The following is a 19,741-nucleotide window of genomic DNA, read 5'->3' as shown; positions in this document are numbered from 1 at the left end:
TGGGGGTTAAATGTATAGCTAAAGTTACCTAATTCTATGTACTTAGCCCAGTGCGGCAAGGGTTGAGGTTCGCTGAACTCCCAAATAAAAGTCGCTGGGCTCCATTGACAACGTTTATCTACAAGAATTCAAGCAATAGCCTTAGAAAAGCTAAAGCAAACAATAGCTAAGTCCATGGGCGTAGCCAAAGGGGGATATGTGAAGTTCATCGTTACACAAACAAATCTATCATCATTATAGATAACTAGCCGGATATGACCCGCGGGCCTTAGTTTGGGTTGGGTATTACTGATCTACTGGACTGAATTTAGATCAAATATGAGAATATTCCCTTCACATTTAAGAAATGTGATACGAAAATAAAAGTAATGTGAAAATGGGTTTACCAGTTCAGTCGACATATTCATTTCAAATATAACAAGGTTACAAAAGACAGTGTGTGTGGAAACACAAACTCAAAATCGGCCCCCGAAGTGGTCCACCCAGGCAGGCTTCAATATTTTCAGAAAGAACATCCGAATTTAATTATATCAAAGACAAATGAGAGATAAGAATGGAGAAACGGTCCACCACATCAAAGGATAGGTGAAAGTGAATGTAAAGTTAGATGTGAACCTGGCCTAACTGGTTCCCCTTTCAGACCTTGTCTATAGGTCTATAGGGCAGATGATGTAAAGTTCATCTGTTTTTGTGGCCTACGGTTAACGAGTGTGTCATGTAGCCAGCACCACGACCAACCGCCTTTACTTTTCCCCAACTAATGTCAGGTACCCATTAGAGCTGAGTGGCGCCCAAAGATTCCAAAAGTTAAAAATCCCAGTCTTCACCAGGATTCGAAACCGGGACCCCAGGTTCGGAAGCCAAGCGCTTTACCGCTCAGCCACCGCGCCTCCCCTGGACTAACTGATGTCTTATAGTGATCTAATTTTTTAAAATTGCTGAATAAAATGAAAGTTTAGGAAAATGGAATTTATAAGATTACTATTCATTTTAAATTAGGTCTAACTTATAATGCATACTAATTAGCTTTTTCTCTTTAAAAAACTGCTTGCATAACTGATTTTAAAAATTAGATTTTTCGCTTTCAGGAAAAAAAAAGTAGCCGTTGCATCAGAACTTTGAATGGTCTAAAATATTGTGATGTCCGATTTTCAATATCTTTTCTAGTTTACGAGATCTAAACGGGACGGGCGGACAGACGAACAGACGGTCAGACGGACAGACGGACATTTCACATAAAACTAATAGCGTCTTTTCCCCTTTCGGGGGCCGCTAAAAATACTGTGAAAACGGGTTTAGCTGATTTATTTTAAAGTTTCGTTCTTTTACAGAGATACGATTAGGTATTTTGGTCTATTTTAGCCCCTCGGGTCTTAGACATACTCTAGGGAACATTTATGTCCATTTTTATCAAGATTTGTCAAACAATTTTGATTTTTATTCGAAACATACATACTCCTTACATGAAGCTTTATATTATCGATACATCATTATGCACTGATGTCAATGTGTGGCTATTTTAGAATAGATTCTTACTCACACGTGAAGCCAGTAGAGTGAACGCAGTAGAGGAGCAGCGGAATCGCTATGATACTATTCACTCAACACTGTTTTGAATTCACTTCAGTTTGGCGACATAGTCGTCAGGTAGGTCTACTTTGTGGCCGAGTGTTCAAGCGCTTGGCTGCCGAAATGAAGGGTGTCGGGTTAAAATCCTGCTGAAGGCTGAGGTTATGAACTTTGTGATATTAGGACGCCCTCTAGTCAATCCAACTTATAATGGGCACCTGACATACGTCAGGAAAGTAAAAGCTGTTGGTCGTTGTGCTGGCCACATGACACCCCTGTCGGTCATAGAAACAGATGAGATTTACAACATCTGCCCTCATAAAGCTATGACAGGAGTAATAGACGTGCTAACACAAACAAACAAACAAACAAAGTAAACTTATTTCAGTAGAAGGGCAATGTCTTTTATTTTGATTATGTTATAAAATCAAACATTCCTACTATAACATTTGTTGTTGTTTTCGAATCCCAGAAAGAAAAAAAAAGTTTACATTTCTACGTTTCTAAACTGTTTGGTAAAACATATTAAAATACGTGTGAAAAAATGAATATTTAAGTCGATTACGAATTTTTATCAAATGTTTAATATAAAAACATTGATTTTGTTTTGCCCGATGGTGGCTGTCGTTTAAAATACATTTTGCGCAATGACTAGAGTGCTTTACAGAGATGTACCTTCATATACAATAGAATGACAATCCTTTTTTAAAATTTAGATATAAAATAAAAGGACATCTCGCTGTACTGTGTAGTCAATACACAGACACGACAGCTTCGCTTATATTGCAAGGATGGATATTTCTGGATAAAATTTGTTTTTAAAACTTCTGCTTGTAATGTTGCTTTCATGAATCCACGACGCCAAAATGACACTCCATATTAGCTAAACCTTGTCTCAATCTGTTTAGTTATGAACCAATAAACAAACAGTTCCCAGGGAACAGGAACATGGTAACGACAGCGAACACCCAAACTGAACTCTGCAACAGTTCCCAGGGAACATGAGCATGGTAACAACAGCGAACACCCAAACTGAACTCTGCCTCGTGAAAAAAAAATAGATTCATAGGTGTGGCCTGCACAAAAGAATTGAATCCTTCAGTGTTCAACGTAGACAAAAGTAAATTTAGATGGACTATGGACTCTTCCATGAGGCGTCACTGGCTACTGAGGAGCACTGTGGATACTGTAAATAGCAGGGTGAACAGCATGTCTGAAATATATAAAATACAATTATTTAATTCTAATGTTTTCATTTTGTCTCGGCCAGTCACTCTAAGTATGTTATTTCCCCTACCAACAAAGTTTCTCGACACCCCGGATGACTATGAGTTTCAATCTTAATTTCAATTCCTCCTATTTGCTTACATATTGGTCATTGCCAAACTTTTGAATAATTTGTTTTGAGAAATTTCCATTTTCCTATGGAGTTGAAAACTCGCATATAAGCTGCGTGACCCACATCTAATATAATTTCAGAAAGATCACTCCATTAAATATTGGGCTAATTAAAATTTAGCATTTACCGTTAAAAGCACAGTGTTCCATCAATGAATTCATGGGAAATAACAATTATAATTGTTTCTCTCATGACTGAGTATCAGTAATTATCCCCTTTGGATACAGCCGAGACCACGTAGTAAGACGCAAGCTTCATTTTATTAAATGTATCTCAAGTATTTTTTTAAAGAGTGTTTGTGGTATTTTACATGAGCCTATCTCTCTCTCTCCCTCTCTCTCTCTCTCTCTCTCTCTCTCTCTCTCTATATATATATATATATATATATATATATATATATATATATATATATATATATATATATATATTGTTACGAATCTCGCTATCCAGGCTCTCTGCAAACTGCACCACACGACACCACCAACTGAAAGAACTTGACAACTCAGGGCTCCAAATAACGTAATACTTTAATAGTTGAATAAATAACAGCCAATACTGTACAATTGGCAGCATGTAACACAAGACTGTACAAATATCTCTCCGTTAATCGACGTATCAACTCTTGCACTGGTCTCTCTTGTCTCTTCTCGGACTTGTACTGAGCCGTAGTAACGAACCGTAGCTCGAGAAGTTGTCTCCCCCCCGTCTTTGATACCTTCGCTCTTTATATAGGGTCCCTGCTGGCCTTCTAGAACCGGGCAGAACGTCGCTCGACCATTCTGGGTGGTCATATGACTACATCCCTCGTGACGCTCCTGAGCTCTGTTCACGACGACGATCCTACTCGAACCTTCATGTTAATACTCGTCTCGGCTGACCGTCGTAACTCGTCACGGTTGACCGCTCGTCTAGCGCTGGCCTGGGGCGATTTGCGTCGGCTGACTACACACACACCACTACCCCCATCTGTGCCACCACCAGGTTTATAACAATATATATATATATATATATATATATATATATATATATATACATATAAATATTTCTGTCTGTCTTTCTGTCTGTCTTTCTGTCTGTCCATCTATCTAGAAATAAATATTAGAAACTGTTGACGTTGTGTGTTTCTTTGTGTGTGTGTGTGTGTGAGTGAGTATGTTCGTGTTTTAGTTTTCCAAGTATCAACTCACCGAAGACAGAGCCATCCTTTAGTGGAGTTGCTGAATCTGGTTTGAAAAAAAAAAGAAAGAAATGCTACTTATTTTATTTAAAAAACTTCACTCAAGAATACCAACGATGTGAACGGCCTGTCGTAGCCATTTATTAGTTTAGAGACAAATTGGCCATATTGGTCCGTATACTTTCACAATACGAATGATCTAGGTTAAACTTTTTAAAATTTCCAGTAGTGTCTAGTGCACGAATACGTAACCTAATCGTCTGCTTCTACTTTGCTCCTTGACCTCTTTCTGAAAACGAATCTTTCTAATGCCGTTGAAATTTCTTAATTTATAACATTGAGATTTCAATCGGTCAGATTTGTTCTTGTATCAAAATTTATATTTTTACATTGATGATCATTTTCATTACAAATGCACGGCAGACACACTAGGTTTAAAAGTTCATTACTTGTAGTTTAATATATATATAAATTTGATTACTTTGCATTGAAAAAAAACTATCAAATGAACATTTGTGAGATGTAGCCATAAAGAATCTTTGACAGGTTTTACACACGTTTTTAAAGGATGCTTAGAAATGTAGCTGAACATAAGTTTTATAAACAAAAAAAAAAAGATAAAAACTAAGATTTAATCCCATTCATTAGACTGCGGGATACACATTTGATACCAACAAAACTAACTACCGAGATTTGAAGGCGAAAAAGAACCTAAACCAACTAGATCTACCGGCACTCAACGGTTATGTCTAAGCTGGTTCAGGGTGGACTGCGTTGTCAGGTGAAATACTGTACTTCTGCGCATCGTCAGGGGAAATACTCTACTTCTCCTTCGGACTTTAAGACGAGCCATATTATTATTATATTTTGAAAAATTATAGCATTCGACCTACTTTTGCTTGTGTAATGATTCAGTGCTGGGTTTACACATAGGCAACATAAGCTGTAGCATAGTGCCCCCTCGTCCCCCCCAACCAATAGGGTTTTAAAGAAAGAGCAAAAGAATAAATTGCCTTATGTGGATTACAAGAGGTTCCCATAGCTCAAATAGCTTAGGGCCATGTTGTTTGTACGCATTTTTTTGTGTGCTTTTTTTTAACTTACTTTCGGACTTTGCTGTTTTTGCGTTTCCCAACAAGGAGCCAGTACAGGCGAATTGCTTGGATTCTGCGGAGGAGAGAGTGAACATATGGTCTTCAACTACTTATTGAGTGTATTTAAGTATTATAAAGGTAACAAGTTTAGAAAAGTTTATGGTTACTCTGCACTTAATAAAATATCGCTGACAAAATAGCGACGATAAAGTAGCGCCGACAAAACAGCGCAAAATTTCTCGACAAAAATAGCGCGACGCAAAATATCTTAGTACTGATTTATAATGCTTAATGAATGGAAACCCTGTGCAGAATTTTTTAGAAGACTCCTACCTTCGTGATAGGGCTAAATATCAATTCATCTAACAGTATGATCATGTTTAGTGAAATAAATTGAAAAAGAGTACTTACACTTTAATCTCATTTTCCTTTTTTTTTTTGTTTAACAAACATATTTTGTTAAAATGTATATATTTTGTTAGAAAATACATATTTTTTAAATGTATGCACTTTGAAGAGCGAGGCCCTGTGCGACTGTACATTGTTGTAGATCTGGTCCTGTGATATTATGATATGTGTGTTACTTTCTTTTAAGAAATCTAGATCTAAACTCTAAATTATCTGGCATCAACTATCTTTTATCAAACTCCTGCGTCTTATTGCTTCAACAAATGATGAGTCATATAATTAGTCATATGGTATGCAAATAAATGCCGAAAAAAACAATAGCCAACAGGTCTTTAAAAGGGACATCAGCATTGGAGCTGACAAGTGTCAGAAGGTTTAAATACCTTGGAGCTATAGTCTACGATGAAGGAAATAAAATTGAACTACTGGCCAGAATTACACAGTCCACAGCAGCACTTGCAAAGCTCAAAACAATATGGAATGACCTCGACACTAAAATCAGAATAATGCGCTCCCCAATCAAGGCCACATTCTTATATCCTTGCGAATCTTGGGCGTTGTCTGCAGATCTAGAAAGGAGGGTCCTAGCAATGGAATTGAGATGCTACAGAAAGATCCTAGGTATCACGTTTAAAGACCGCATCACATACAACAAAGAGATTAGAGACAGTATTAGGCCTACTACAGCAGTAGGACCCCTCGATGACCTGCTTGTCAAACTCTATGGCCATATTACAAGGTCTAAAGGGCTCGCAAGGACCTTCCTGCAGGAAAAGTACCAGGAAAAAGAAGAAGAAGCAGACATAGAAACCGATGGAAAGACTACATAAATGAATGGACGGGCCTGCCATTGAAAGAGGTTCTATCCAAGGCAAAAGACAGAGAGGAATGGAGAAAGACGGTCAACAGATCGTATGTGGTGCTCCAACGGTCCAACAGACTAAGGGATAGGTGAAGGTGAAGATGAATCAAGTTAGCTGTTACACCCCTTAGGTCACTAATATGTTTACTCTACGACTTCTTCAAATATCTATTTCACTAGTTTTATTTCAGTATATGCCTATTCTCAACCACACACATTTCAGACTCCATTGTTTGATTGTAAATCAACATCCAGACTCTCCCAAAGACACCTCCAGGAGAACACGATTATATATGCCAGTGATGCTTTTTAATGTCTATTTTTGGAATATAATGTATATTTAGTTTATTCGTTTTTTGTTTTGCCTCTTATGAATCGCATTCCATTAAATTATTGTATTTATATGTTACAAAATCTGAACTGATTACTGAAAAAATAAATTTAAAAAAATTGATCTAAACTAGATTATAAAGTCGTTATCACCTATTATGAATTGCATTCTACCATGTTCTTGTGTTGATATTTCTTTAATGATATGTATCTATAGCTTCAAGATTTATCTAGCCCAGGGTTCAGCTGGTACATGTAGATCTTGAAATGTCTTCCTAAAATCATGGAATTTAGAAGGCGGTTCTGTAGCATCTGTAAAGAATCTATGACAGATCAAGAGCATCATTGCAGACGAGAACCAACGAGAAATACAAGTAGATATGATTAGAAAGAAGAAATGAAACTTTAAAAGCGCACTACCTCTAATGGAAAGAACCACGTGATGTGATAAAGGAGGGCTTTTGTAGCCTCAATAGAGGGCGTGCCAGAGGGAGGAGACCTCCCCGATACAATGTGACGATTTGGACAAAGATGACAATCTTAGAAATAGGTCGTATGTGATAGGCCAGGTAGAACTTAGGTGTGAGAAAAGGAAACTAACGGCCGCAATACTTTGTCTCGCGTTTCAGAGACTATCGAACTAGTTAATGAAATCAGTGGATTGCTTTATCTGAGTACATTTAAGTCTGATAACTTTTCTTTGATGTACATTTTTATCATCATCATCGAAATCTTTGGGGCGCCTCTGAGTCCACCCCAGCTTCTTAAACCTATTTTATCTTGTAAAATACAGGAGGTACTTTTAAAAAAAAGATTACGCCCTACGCGTCATGCGTCTAGTCAAGCATGTTAACCAATGACGTAAATTCTGCAAAGTAACTGATTTTATGGGCTGGCTCAGGCAACCCATTCCATGCGCTAATAGCACTAGGGAAGAAGGAGCATTCGTACACATTTGACATAGCATATGAAACTATGAATGCGCCTTTATCTTTGTGTCTTTCTGAGTAGCCAGGAAAACCAGTGACTTGGCAGAATTTAAGTCATTGGTTAATATGTATGACTAAATGCTTGACGCGTAGGACGTAATCATCTTCTTTTTTGAAGTAACGTCTGTATTATATAAGATAAGATAAGATTTTATTAGATGAGTGTTTTATGTGTAATTGCTACTTTACTTTTGAGTCTTCTTTCCTAAAGGCTTTCTAAATTTAGTGATTTTACAAGTCAAATGTGAATATTCGTTAGTTATGAATAATGTGTAACTGGCAAGTAACGTTAAGCTAGCCACATGACACCTTTGTTAACCGTGGGCCACAGAAATAGATGACCTTTACACCATCTGCCCTATAGACCGCATGGTCTGTCAGGGGAACTTTACTTTTTTTTTCTAACTTTTGGTTAGGCCTACCTATAACTTTCATCAGCATCACCCAGGACGTTCTCTCGAAGTAAGGGTGGCCTTTCCACAGCGCTATCTTCCCTTGGGAGAACTGGGCTTTGGAGGTGAAGTTGATGATGACGGTGTACTCCTGCAACGCGGCGTTGTATGCGTTGCAGTAACAGAGTTTCCGCATTGTGCTCTGCTCTTCGTTGCAATCTTTCTGGTCAAGCATGAACACGCAGAGCTGAAACGAGATATCGCGAGATTCTGAAGAAACGTGAGATTCTGAAGTAACGCGAGATACTGCAGTAACGTGAGATTCTGAAGTGTGACTTCCTATCAGATCATCAAGTGACTAGACGTGCCAGTTCAGTGTATTTTACGAGATCCACTGATAATTGTTGTCTGTTTTTTTAAACTAAGAAAATACAAATTGGTAGCTGCGTTGTAAAGAACTTGGTTTCCGAACTGAAGAGTTTTGGGTTCGAATTTCGATGGGATTTAAGGACACAACTCTGTCCACTCAACCCTAATGGCTACCTGACATGGGTTGGGTAGAGTAAAGGCGTTTGGTCGTTGAGCGGGCTTCGGTTACCGTCGGCCTAAGAGACTGATGAACTTTACATCATCTCTCCTATAGATCGCAGGCTCTGAAAGGGGAACTTTGTTAGCTAAATACAATGATCAGGGGCTGACTGGGTGTCAAATTCATTATCATACGACTTACGTTTATTGTTTCCATGCTCTCAAAATAATTAAAGATGTGATAATGCATCGAAAACTGAAAGCAAGCTGCAAAAGTGGGTTTAGATTGGCCTAATTTTAACGTATTGTTTTTCTACAACCAGATAGACTTAGAGGCAATAGGAAATCTCAATGTGTGCAAACAAATTTTACAATAGCAACATTAATTAGTTTGAAAAGGGACACGCCCCTGTCAATAAGCTGTACTTTAATTGTCGATTCTATTTTAAATTATTTTCCCTACGATTTGAGCAAGAATTAAGAAAATTTTCGGATGAATTAGCCAACTCACCCAACTCATATAAAGATAGAAAAATATAGAGAATTTAGACCTGTAATGGACAACTTTATCTGTATAGTGAATAACACTATCTGTATAGTGGACAACACTATCTGTATAATGGACAGCTCTATCTGTATAGTGGACAGCTCTATCTGTATAGTGGACAACACTATCTGTATAGTGGACAGCTCTATCTGTATAGTGGACAACTATATCTGTATAGTGGACAGCTCTATCTGTATAGTGGACAGCTCTATCTGTATAGTGGAAAACACTATCTGTATAGTGGACAGCTCTATCTGTATAGTGGAAAACACTATCTGTATAGTGGACAGCTCTATCTGTATAGTGGACAACTATATCTGTATAGTGGACAGCTCTATCTGTATAGTGGACAGCTCTATCTGTATAGTGGAAAACACTATCTGTATAGTGGACAGCTCTATCTGTATAGTGGAAAACACTATCTGTATAGTGGACAGCTCTATCTGTATAGTGGAAAACACTATCTGTATAGTGGACAGCTCTATCTGTATAGTGGAAAACACTATCTGTATAGTGGACAGCTCTATCTGTATAGTGGACAACTATATCTGTATAGTTGACAAATCTATCTGTATAGTAGTTATCTTTAACAAAGATTTTCAAACACAGACTCATCAGTCATTCCCAACACAAACACAAGTTACATTTGAAATACTTTTTTAAAAACCTTGCATCAGTTACGTTGAAATCAATGAAGACATAAACGTCTCTTCCTCAAAATTGTAGCCTTTATATTGACATTATGTTTGTGTCTTTGGTCACCCACCCCTTTTATTTTTGTTCGCCGGCTGTAATTAATAGTAGGGGCTCAACTGTGCGTGTTTATTGTCACGGGTCGCCTGCAGCGCCTATTTAATATATTTAATTAACTAATTGGTTACATTTTTTTTATTGATTCATGTGTTGTCACCGACAGTGAATAATTGTTCGAAATTTCAACCATTTCCGAAAATGGGAAGTGGTAGAAATAACGTGTACAAAATTCCACCCAGACAGGCAGACAGACAGACAAAGTTAGTTGATGAAAGCTTTTTTTTTTTTTTTTTTTTTTTTTTTTAAAGTCTTACATTCCCGGTAAAGCCACTGGCTGTGGATAACTCCACTCCGGTTATCTTGACGAGCTCAGGCCATGGTAGCGTGTTATCCTCTCTTAGGGTTCCGAGGTAGATGAAATTATCTATATGGGACATCATGGCGACATTACACTTGGACCTTTTGTCGGATTTCATCAAGGACAAGCTTTTCTCAGTATCAATTAACAATGAGTTGCTTGGTGACGGCATACCGTTGTCTGGGAAGAAAAATATACTATACTATGTGTGAGGTACACCAGGTGTCATGCAAACACAAATCGCAGACTTTTTTTTAACGTAACCAAATAGTGTAATAAAAAAGGTGAATAGTAGGAATTTCATTAGCAAATATGCAAAGACCCCCCAGATCAATGATTAACTGCTCCCGAGACCAGGCGCCAAATATTAACGTCTAGAGTCTAGAGGTTATGTTTGTTTTAATTTAAAATTTAATTATAATTTGTATAATAATATAGATTAGAGACAGGGTTACTGCAGCGATCGGACCCCATGATCAGCTGCTAACTATTGTAAAAAAAAAAAAACGCAAGCTTAAAATCTATGGCCATATTACAAGATCTCCGTTGCTCGTAAAGACCTTCCTTCAGGGAACAGTACCAGGAAAAAGAAGAAGTGGCAGACAGAGAAAGCGATGGGAGGACAACATAAAAGAATGGACCATTAAAAGAGGTTTTAAACAAGGCAAAAGACAGGGAGGAATGGAGAAAGACGGTCGACGAGTCTTGCTTGGCGCCCCAATGGTCCAACAGACTAAGGGATAGGGTGAAGGTAAAATGGTAAAAATTAATAATATAGACACCTTTTCTACACTAAAACGATAGTTCACATCCAGATAATCATTCGGAAGTGGTGGCCGAGTGGTAGAGCGACTGACTTACGAGCCAAGGCATCCAGCTCCAGACTAAGAATAGAATATCGTCATTCAGAGGAGGCCCTGTTTGGTCGTTGTGCACGCCACATGACTTCCTCGTTAGAAATAGATAAGCTGCATAAAATTCGCCCTCCCCAATGATTGTAAGGAAGATAGTTCTTTTACGTCATCCAGTGGGAGGTTTGGACAAGGGAGTTAATTATCTTTAACTTTGAAAAAACATCCGAAACATGTAAAACAAAAACAAAAAAAAACAAAAAAAAAAAAACAAAAAAACAAAAAAAAAAAATTACAACGGCAAATAAATCTTTGAAATATTATTACATTTGACAATCAAAAGAAAATCACGTCTCGAATATTCCTTGCGAATAGGCGGGTCCGACAGGGATCCGACAGTGTCCGCCTCTGAGTTTGTGTGATAACACAAACTCTCTTTGTAATCTTGTTTTTATTTAAGTTTTGTGTAAGGCATCTTTCTTACTATAGTATGCTCAGTTCGCTCTGGTCAGATACCCTTTGTGGAAACGTGGAGAGGGCGGGCGTATCTGGGAGAAGGCTTCTGCGCTGCGAATACAACCTAGCTCTGGTCGGAATTTGAGTTCAACCCCATACGTGATAGCTAGGCAAGAAGCTTGTGCACAACTTAGCCACAGATTCAACGAAACAGTACACAACAAAAAGTTCCTCCAAAAAACTCAGTGACTGTCATCTACTTACATTCTGATGTGAGGTTGATCATGACCCTTTGCCACTTCACTTTCAGCAGGGAAGGATGCATTACTTCGCACATGAAGCTGAAAGGGGTCTGGAAGACGCTCATGATGATGGTTAGCCTTTTGGTATAAACGTAGTTCTGGTTTGGGATAATCTTGAAGGAGCTGTACTCTGACCACGAGACGCCGAAACTGTCCAACAAAGAGGTTTCATCCGCTGTTCTTGACAGAGGGAACAGAAGAGAAAACATCAAGCAAAATAGTTTAAAAACTCCTTTAAACAAAACAAAAGCTTATCTAAAGGGGAGGAACTCCGACCTTAAAACTATACCTATATATAATGTACAAGTTACTTCCCTTATTCAATATCGAACAAAATTATTAATTACCAATAATTAATTGACTAATTGGATTTTGTTTTATTAATTCATGTTCTCCAGTTCAAACTTTGCAAGCTTTCATCCATCCAGACATGTTCTATAGAAAATAGTTCAGAGAAATGTTGTATAGAAGGTTGTTTAAAGAAATAATGCATACAAGATAGTTCAAATGTTGTATAGAAGATAGTTCAAGGAAATGTTGTATAGAAGATTATGCAGAGAAATGTTGTATATAAGATTGTTCAAACGTTGTATAGAAGATTATGCAGAGAAATGTTGTATATAAGATTGTTCAAATGTATAGAAGATTATTCAAATGGTGTATAGAAGATTGTTTAAATGTTGTATAGAAGATTGTTTAAGAAATGTTGTGTATAAGATTGTTCAAATGTTGTATCGAAGATTGTTCAAATGGTGTATAGAAGATTGTTTAAAGAAATGGTGTATAGAAGATTGAAATCTCGAAATTTGATAGCCGTACGATTTTTTATTTACTAGATGTTTACTTTTTAAAGCTAAATAAAAAAAAATTGCAAATCGTTACGTGATTAAACGGTGTCAATGGTTGCTAATGACAACGGAAGTTGTTTTGTAGCCTTTTTTTTCCTCCTCTAGGAACACACTGAAAACGTGTAGGAGGGCTGATTTAGCTCTTAAAGTGTTCAAGGGACTTAAAACATACAACCTTACAAACATATTTGCAAATATACAGACATGCCTCCATGTAAATTTACTAACACGCAAACATATTACAAACTTACAAAAATGTAATCTTGGGAGAGTAAAAGCCTCCTCCATCAGTAAGGCACGACCATGTGTATTCTTTGCCAACTACTACCTTCATTGGACCGGTCACTACAGGGGGGTTTGGCGGTACTACAAAGAGAACACATTATCTATCTTTTCATCAATCCATCTATTATTATCTATCTATTCGTCAATTTCTGTCTTTCTGTCTGTCGTTCGTCTATCTATATATCTATCGTATCTATCTTGATGGGATGGTGAATGTAAAATATTTAAATGCATAAATTACTTAGCTAGTTACAAATCAAAACTCTTAAAAGTAAAGTGTAATCTGTGTTGTATTGTGGGTAGATGTATGTTTTCATGTATTTTAGACCATCAACTGGTCATCAGGCTTGTAATTTAAAGGCCAAGGACCGCATCTGGTGCTAGCATTAAGGATTTACTACTGAAAATGGCTATAAATTAATAATTGGAATCTGAAGCGTTGTAGGTTAATATTTAATGGTTTAGATTAATTCATTAGCAGCAAACGATAGGTTATTAACAGCGGGAACAACAAATGACTTAATTACAATTTGAACCTCAGATGATTCCGAAGCATAGATTAAATTATGTAGTCTGTAGGCCTATTATTGAGATCTAAGTTTACATCTATAGGTACATAGATATAAAAACATTAGACATTAGGAGAACCAACTCTAGAAGAAAAAAAATCATCCAACCCTCGCTACCTCAAAAATAAATAAATAAATAGACATTGTGTTCGATTGATTTTAACAACCTGGTCAGATAGATGTATAGGCATGGTCAAGGGTTTCTTAACACGCCACCATTTTTTTTCTTTGGTTGCCAGATTTCAATGTGGTTGTCTGTACTCATTTATTTTATGTGATTTTAAACTTTCATGCAAGGTTTTCCGTTATATAATAAGCCAAAAAGATTTTCAAAAATGAAATTAGCTTTCTTTCTCAAGGTTTTAATACAAGGAAAAAATACACGCAGATGCACATTTTTTGTTTTAATTTATTGTGCAAGAACTATGTAAGAAACATCTTTCTTATTACCGACAAAAATAAAATAAGAAATAGGGAGAGTTTAGCTCACCCTTTCAGGTGCACCATTTACTCTATAATACACAAATCTGAGCCTTGCACTTTTACATGCAACATAATTATTTAATGGCTTACTGGGCCATGAAATATAGTAATATACTGATGGTTTGTGTAGCAAATGGTAGGCCCCCAGGCCACATGCAAATGGTTGAACCCATGTCCCGCAAATTCAGAAAGCCACTTCTTTGAGCTTACTATAGAATCAAAGAAGTCAATAAATAAAAGCTACTTACTGCCGATATTGATCAGGAATGGATCAGAATGTATTGTTTCTGTATTTTCCATAACTCGGCAGAGAAATGTCCTAGCGTTGTCTATTGAACTAGCAATAAATGACATGTACATATAGAACACCATCCCGTCTTCCTACAGAGCGAAATAAAGTTAGAATGATCTGTGGGAACAGTCTACTACTAGAGTATGGACCAACTATTTTATTTTTGGTTCAATCCTTTTATTTTTAAATTTTAAAACAACTATTTTCAGATAGACAGATGGAAGATAGATAGATAGATAGATAGATAGATAGATAGATAGATAGATAGATAGATAGATAGATAGATAGATAGATAGATAGATAGATAGATAGATAGATAGATAGATAGATAGATGCTCAAAGTTAATAAGGACCATACCACTTACATATCTCCGATAAAGTGAAATGAAATTAATGTACTATTTACTAGCAGAAATACCCGGCGTTTTGGTAAAACAAAACCAGCACAATTGAAGTAACAAGTTTTATATAACATTTAAGTATTTTCCGAGTTTTTTGCTGATGTAGGCACAGTTAATGAATAAGTATACTGTATATTAGGCAATCACACTGGCATAGGTATACATGTTAGGCAATCACACTGGTCATAAATATGGATAGATACATGTTAGGCAATCACACTGGTCATAAGTAAGGATACATGTTAGGCAATCACACTGGTCATAAATAAGGATGCATATTAGGCAATCACACTGGTCATAAATATACTTGTTAGGCAATCACACTGCTCATAAATAAGGATGCATGTTGGGCAATCACACTGCTCATAAATAAGTATACATGTTGGGCAATCACACTGGTCATAAATAAGGATGCATGTTAGGCAATCACACTGCTCATAATAAGTATGCATGTTAGGCAATCACACTGCTCATAATAAATATGCATGTTGGGCAATCACACTGCTCATAAATAAGTATACATGTTGGGCAATCACACTGGTCATAAAAATACATGTTAAAATGTTTGTTTGTTTGTTTAAAATGATTTACATGTTTCGGATGTTCCATCAATGTTGAAGATAGTTTACTTCCTAGTCCAAACTTCCCGCAGGACGACGGGGGATGGGAGCGGGCAGGGTTTGAACCCTGGACCATCGATAAATCTGAACGACAGTCCAGCGCGCAAACCACACGACCAGGCAATCAATTACCGTGTTTTTTTCATCTGTTTTGATCCGTTTCTGTTTTGGTTCATAATCACTAAAAATTGTCATTTCCGGCCTGGAAGAAGATTGCATGGAGCAGGCGAACTCGACGGTCTCTCCAACCATGAAGATCTGAAACCCTCGGGTTGTCACAAGCTTAATCCTTTTTTCTGGAACAAAGATTGTTTCGTAAATAGTGATACATTTTTGTTAGCCAATTTTTAATAACATTTACAAATTAAAACAAAGAATTAAACTTTAATGGAACAAAATTGGGAGGAGGGGGTAAAGAAATTATGACAACATTGTATGGAACATTTTTGTTGACAATGTCTTTACGATCTTAATTTGCCAGCAGAACGACCAACAGCTTTACTTTCCCCAATTAATGTCATGTAGCCATTAGAGTTGGGTGGACGACGTTATAAATCCCTGTCTTCACCCAGATACGAAACCGGGACCACTTCGTTTCAAAAGCCAAGCGCATTACCATTCAGCCACCGCACGATTTAATTGAGAGACCACACAGATGACTTTTTTTGTAGGAATGTAATATTTGTAAAATGTGAAGTATAATAAGCGGCACTATAGTAAAGTCAGACTTATTGTAACAGGGTAGTGAAGTCAGACTTATTGTGACAGGGTAGTGAAGTCAGACGTATTGTAACAGGGTAGTGAAGTCAGACTTATTGTGACAGGGTAGTGAAGTGAGACGTATTGTAACAGGGTAGTGAAGTCAGACTTATTGTAACAGGGTAGTGAAGTCAGACTTATTGTGACAGGGTAGTGAAGTCAGACGTATTGTAACAGGGTAGTGAAGTCAGACGTATTGTAACAGGGTAGTGAAGTCAGACTTATTGTGACAGGGTAGTGAAGTCAGACGTATTGTAACAGGGTAGTGAAGTCAGACTTATTGTAACAGGGTAGTGAAGTGAGACGTATTGTAACAGGGTAGTGAAGTCAGACTTATTGTAACAGGGTAGTGAAGTCAGACTTATTGTGACAGGGTAGTGAAGTCAGACGTATTGTAACAGGGTAGTGAAGTCAGACTTATTGTGACAGGGTAGTGAAGTGAGACGTAGTGTAACAGGGTAGTGAAGTCAGACTTATTGTAACAGGGTAGTGAAGTCAGACGTATTGTAACAGGGTAGTGAAGTCAGACGTATTGTAACAGGGTAGTGAAGTCAGACTTATTGTAACAGGGTAGTGAAGTGAGACTTATTGTAACAGGGTAGTGAAGTCAAACTTATTGTGACAGGTAGTGAAGTCAGACTTATTGTTACAGAACAATGAAGAGAGACTTTTGACAGAATTGTGAAGACAGGTTTATTGTAACAGGGTAGCGAAGACTGACCTATTGTGACAATAGTGAAAATAGACTTATGTGACAGAATAGAGAAGACTGATTTATTGTGATAGGATAGTGAAGTGAAGGGAATTTACTGATAAAGAAATAAGCAAGCAAAAGAAAATTGACCAGGTACAAATAGACAAGGAGGCTTAAGAAAGACATGTAAGTGTTAAGTGGAAATACAGAAATAAAAAAGGTTACACAAATGTGCATAAAGAGGGGACATTCAACAGACATGAAACTACTTACCACATTTTGATATAGCTACCAGCCCGGACAGAACCAACAGAAAACTGAATGACCACATGGTTGCCATGCCACGTGGCACTGAGCCTTGTCACAAAGCTGGTCTTCTGGTGATTCGGTTTCAACTGATTGAGATCACTTCAAGGCTGTAAAAAAAAAAGTCAAATTACTCCTGCACTGTGTTGTCTCCACCTCTTCCATCAGCTGTCCAGATTAAACTACTCTGTTTGATTACTTTATTTTCTAATGCGAATAAAAGCCTTTTTAGTTGTACAGATGGTTAGCAGACATTAGTTGTTGTTGTTTTTTTAAATAGATAAAATATGTCTAATGAATTCTTTATCTTGTGTCTGTTCTATTTATGTGCATGTTTCTGTTGTGAGTCCTTGCAATCACAACACATTTCCATAAGGATCAATGAAACAGTCTTAGTCTATTAACTCCTTGTATGCGTAACTGTATTAAATACACTTGTTGTTGTTTGTATTAGTAGGTGACATCCATTAGGAAGTGACACTTAAGATGGTTTTTTTTTGGGAGTTGTTGTAGTTTTGTTTAAAAAAAAAACACGGCAGCTTTATAATCGCGGACTCTGGCCGCGAGTCTGACACCTGGCCAGACAAAACAGTGTACACTGTTCTCATTCAGGCCGTTGAAAGGGAGCTCTTGTTCACTTTTGCTGGCCTGGAGTCCCAAGAGCCGGAGTATCAACTCTACCTGACAGTTTCAAAAAGATACTCTAAATGGTCAATTTCCAACAAAATTCTCATACCGTCAAACCATAATTAAATTGTTAAGGCATATTTTCACCTCTGTACATGGGTCGTGTATTTCAAATCTACCTTAAAGCAATGATCTCTGGTCTTCGAATCTACTGACAGTACTGAGTTTACCTGTTGGCAACACAAGCTATATTTTAGGGCTCCAAAAATGGTAGGGTTACTTTCAATCATTTTGAAAAAAAACAAAAGAAAATAATTGACTTATGTTGATTACAATGATCCCCATATCTCAAATAGCTTAGGTTTTTTAAAGTCTAAAAAAAGCATTAAAAACAAAACAAAATACTTTTTAAAAAACGTACACAAAGTGTAATTGTATCATTTATTTTGGATCAGTCATGTTATAAAGTTTTGTAATGGGTACTCTAGACAAACAATAATAAATCTTTGCGATTAGAAATATTTTCACCAATTGTTTTTTTGTTTGTTCAATTCCATGCTCTTTGTTTTCTCACTACGCTATAATACAGGGCTTTATAAAGCTAGAACGACGTTGAGTTGACGAAAGATATTCAGACAGCAGCACTCTAGATCAATGTCTAGAAACATTTCCAGGACGTTACACAAACATAAGCTAGGGTTTGGGTTATATATGCGGGGTGGGGGAGACGAAAATCCCCCAACCCCCCTCCGAAACAAAATTCTGGCTACGCCCATGGTGCATTACACCACACAAAACTAGCCTAGGCTTATCAGGAATTGATGCAGACCATGTACGTTCCCTGAATTCCGAGTAAACAAATTTTAAACAATCTTTTGCACCTTCAAATCAATTAACTTCTTGAAAGAAGCAACTTGACCAGCAATGCTTCCACTTGAGAACAGTTGCAAGGAGAAGCTATTATTTTTATAAACTAGAATAAGCTAATCAGGAGTTGATTGACCGACCATGTCTGTGGCATTTACTTCTCGAGAGACTATCTTTTCCCCTTGTGACTTCTGATGGAGTGACTTTTCCATTGCTGGGGGAAAACTTGGATCGTAAATTTGCAAGTGTTGGGCAGCCCACATATCAACAATCGCCTCTCTTCCATAATGACCAGATCCAAATGGACGTTTTCCTGGCTGGCTCAAGCTAACCGTTCCATGCTCTAAATGAGTCTATTGGCACTAGGCCTACTAGGGAAGAAGGAGCACTCGTACGAATTTGTCCTAGCATAAGGAATAAGAAATGTTCATTTAACTTTGTGTCTTTCTGAGTATTTTATTAGGCTAATTAGGTGTGTTTTGTATTTGGCCTAGTTCTACTTAGACTTAGAGTTCTACTAGATTCTAGTTTCTAGATATTTTTGTTCAGGTTACAAACCAGGTAGAGATAGGGCCTATATATCTACAAGATCACTGAGGAATGTCCAGGTCTGCATTCGTAACTTAACTACCGATTTATTAAACCACATTTCTCTACAGAGCTCATTTATTGACTAGACTCTAGACCTAGATAAATCTAGATCGTCTGCCAAAGTAGAAGGTGGTGCTGTTCTATGTTGTTGTTTTTTTGCGTCTCTTTTGTCAGAGGTGCAGAAAGGAATAATTAGCACGATTTACAGCATTATCGGGAAAACCAAAGCTCGGTCCACAATCTAAAAACGTGTTTTATTTTGATTAATGTTTTTTTTTTAATTTGTATGCGTTAGATGTGGCAAAATATGTAGGATACAGCTGGGTCTGCAAATCATGTGAAATACCAAACGTTTTCTTTAATTATTTAGTAGAGTTTAGACTA

At 37.2% G+C, this 19,741-nt stretch overlaps 1 protein-coding gene across 2 annotated transcripts; it reads right to left on the bottom strand.

The window, feature by feature from the left end:
* Positions 1-1,948: 1,948 nt before the first annotated feature.
* On the bottom strand, positions 1,949-19,525 carry LOC106061025 (uncharacterized). Of its 2 annotated transcripts, none has more exons than XM_056007146.1 (11): positions 19,325-19,525; positions 17,240-17,382; positions 15,646-15,809; positions 14,449-14,581; positions 13,115-13,229; positions 11,978-12,195; positions 10,363-10,586; positions 8,251-8,467; positions 5,250-5,312; positions 4,156-4,191; positions 1,949-2,782 (listed from the first exon to the last, which is right to left on the bottom strand). In XM_056007146.1, the coding sequence occupies exons 2-11, from the start codon at positions 17,304-17,306 to the stop codon at positions 2,727-2,729; spliced, it is 1,293 nt and encodes a 430-aa protein (XP_055863121.1). In that variant the 5' UTR covers positions 17,307-17,382; positions 19,325-19,525; the 3' UTR covers positions 1,949-2,726. The 2 variants fall into 2 exon arrangements, with proteins under 2 accessions (XP_055863121.1, XP_055863122.1); XM_056007147.1 differs by having other exon boundaries at positions 19,398-19,520.
* Between the last annotated feature and the right edge of the window lie 216 nt (positions 19,526-19,741).

This window comes from Biomphalaria glabrata, chromosome 12 (assembly GCF_947242115.1).
Source record: "Biomphalaria glabrata chromosome 12, xgBioGlab47.1, whole genome shotgun sequence".
NCBI classification, from domain to species: domain Eukaryota; kingdom Metazoa; phylum Mollusca; class Gastropoda; family Planorbidae; genus Biomphalaria; species Biomphalaria glabrata.
The sequence above is the reverse complement of the archived record's forward strand: the minus strand, read 5'-3'. Positions and strand labels throughout refer to the sequence as shown.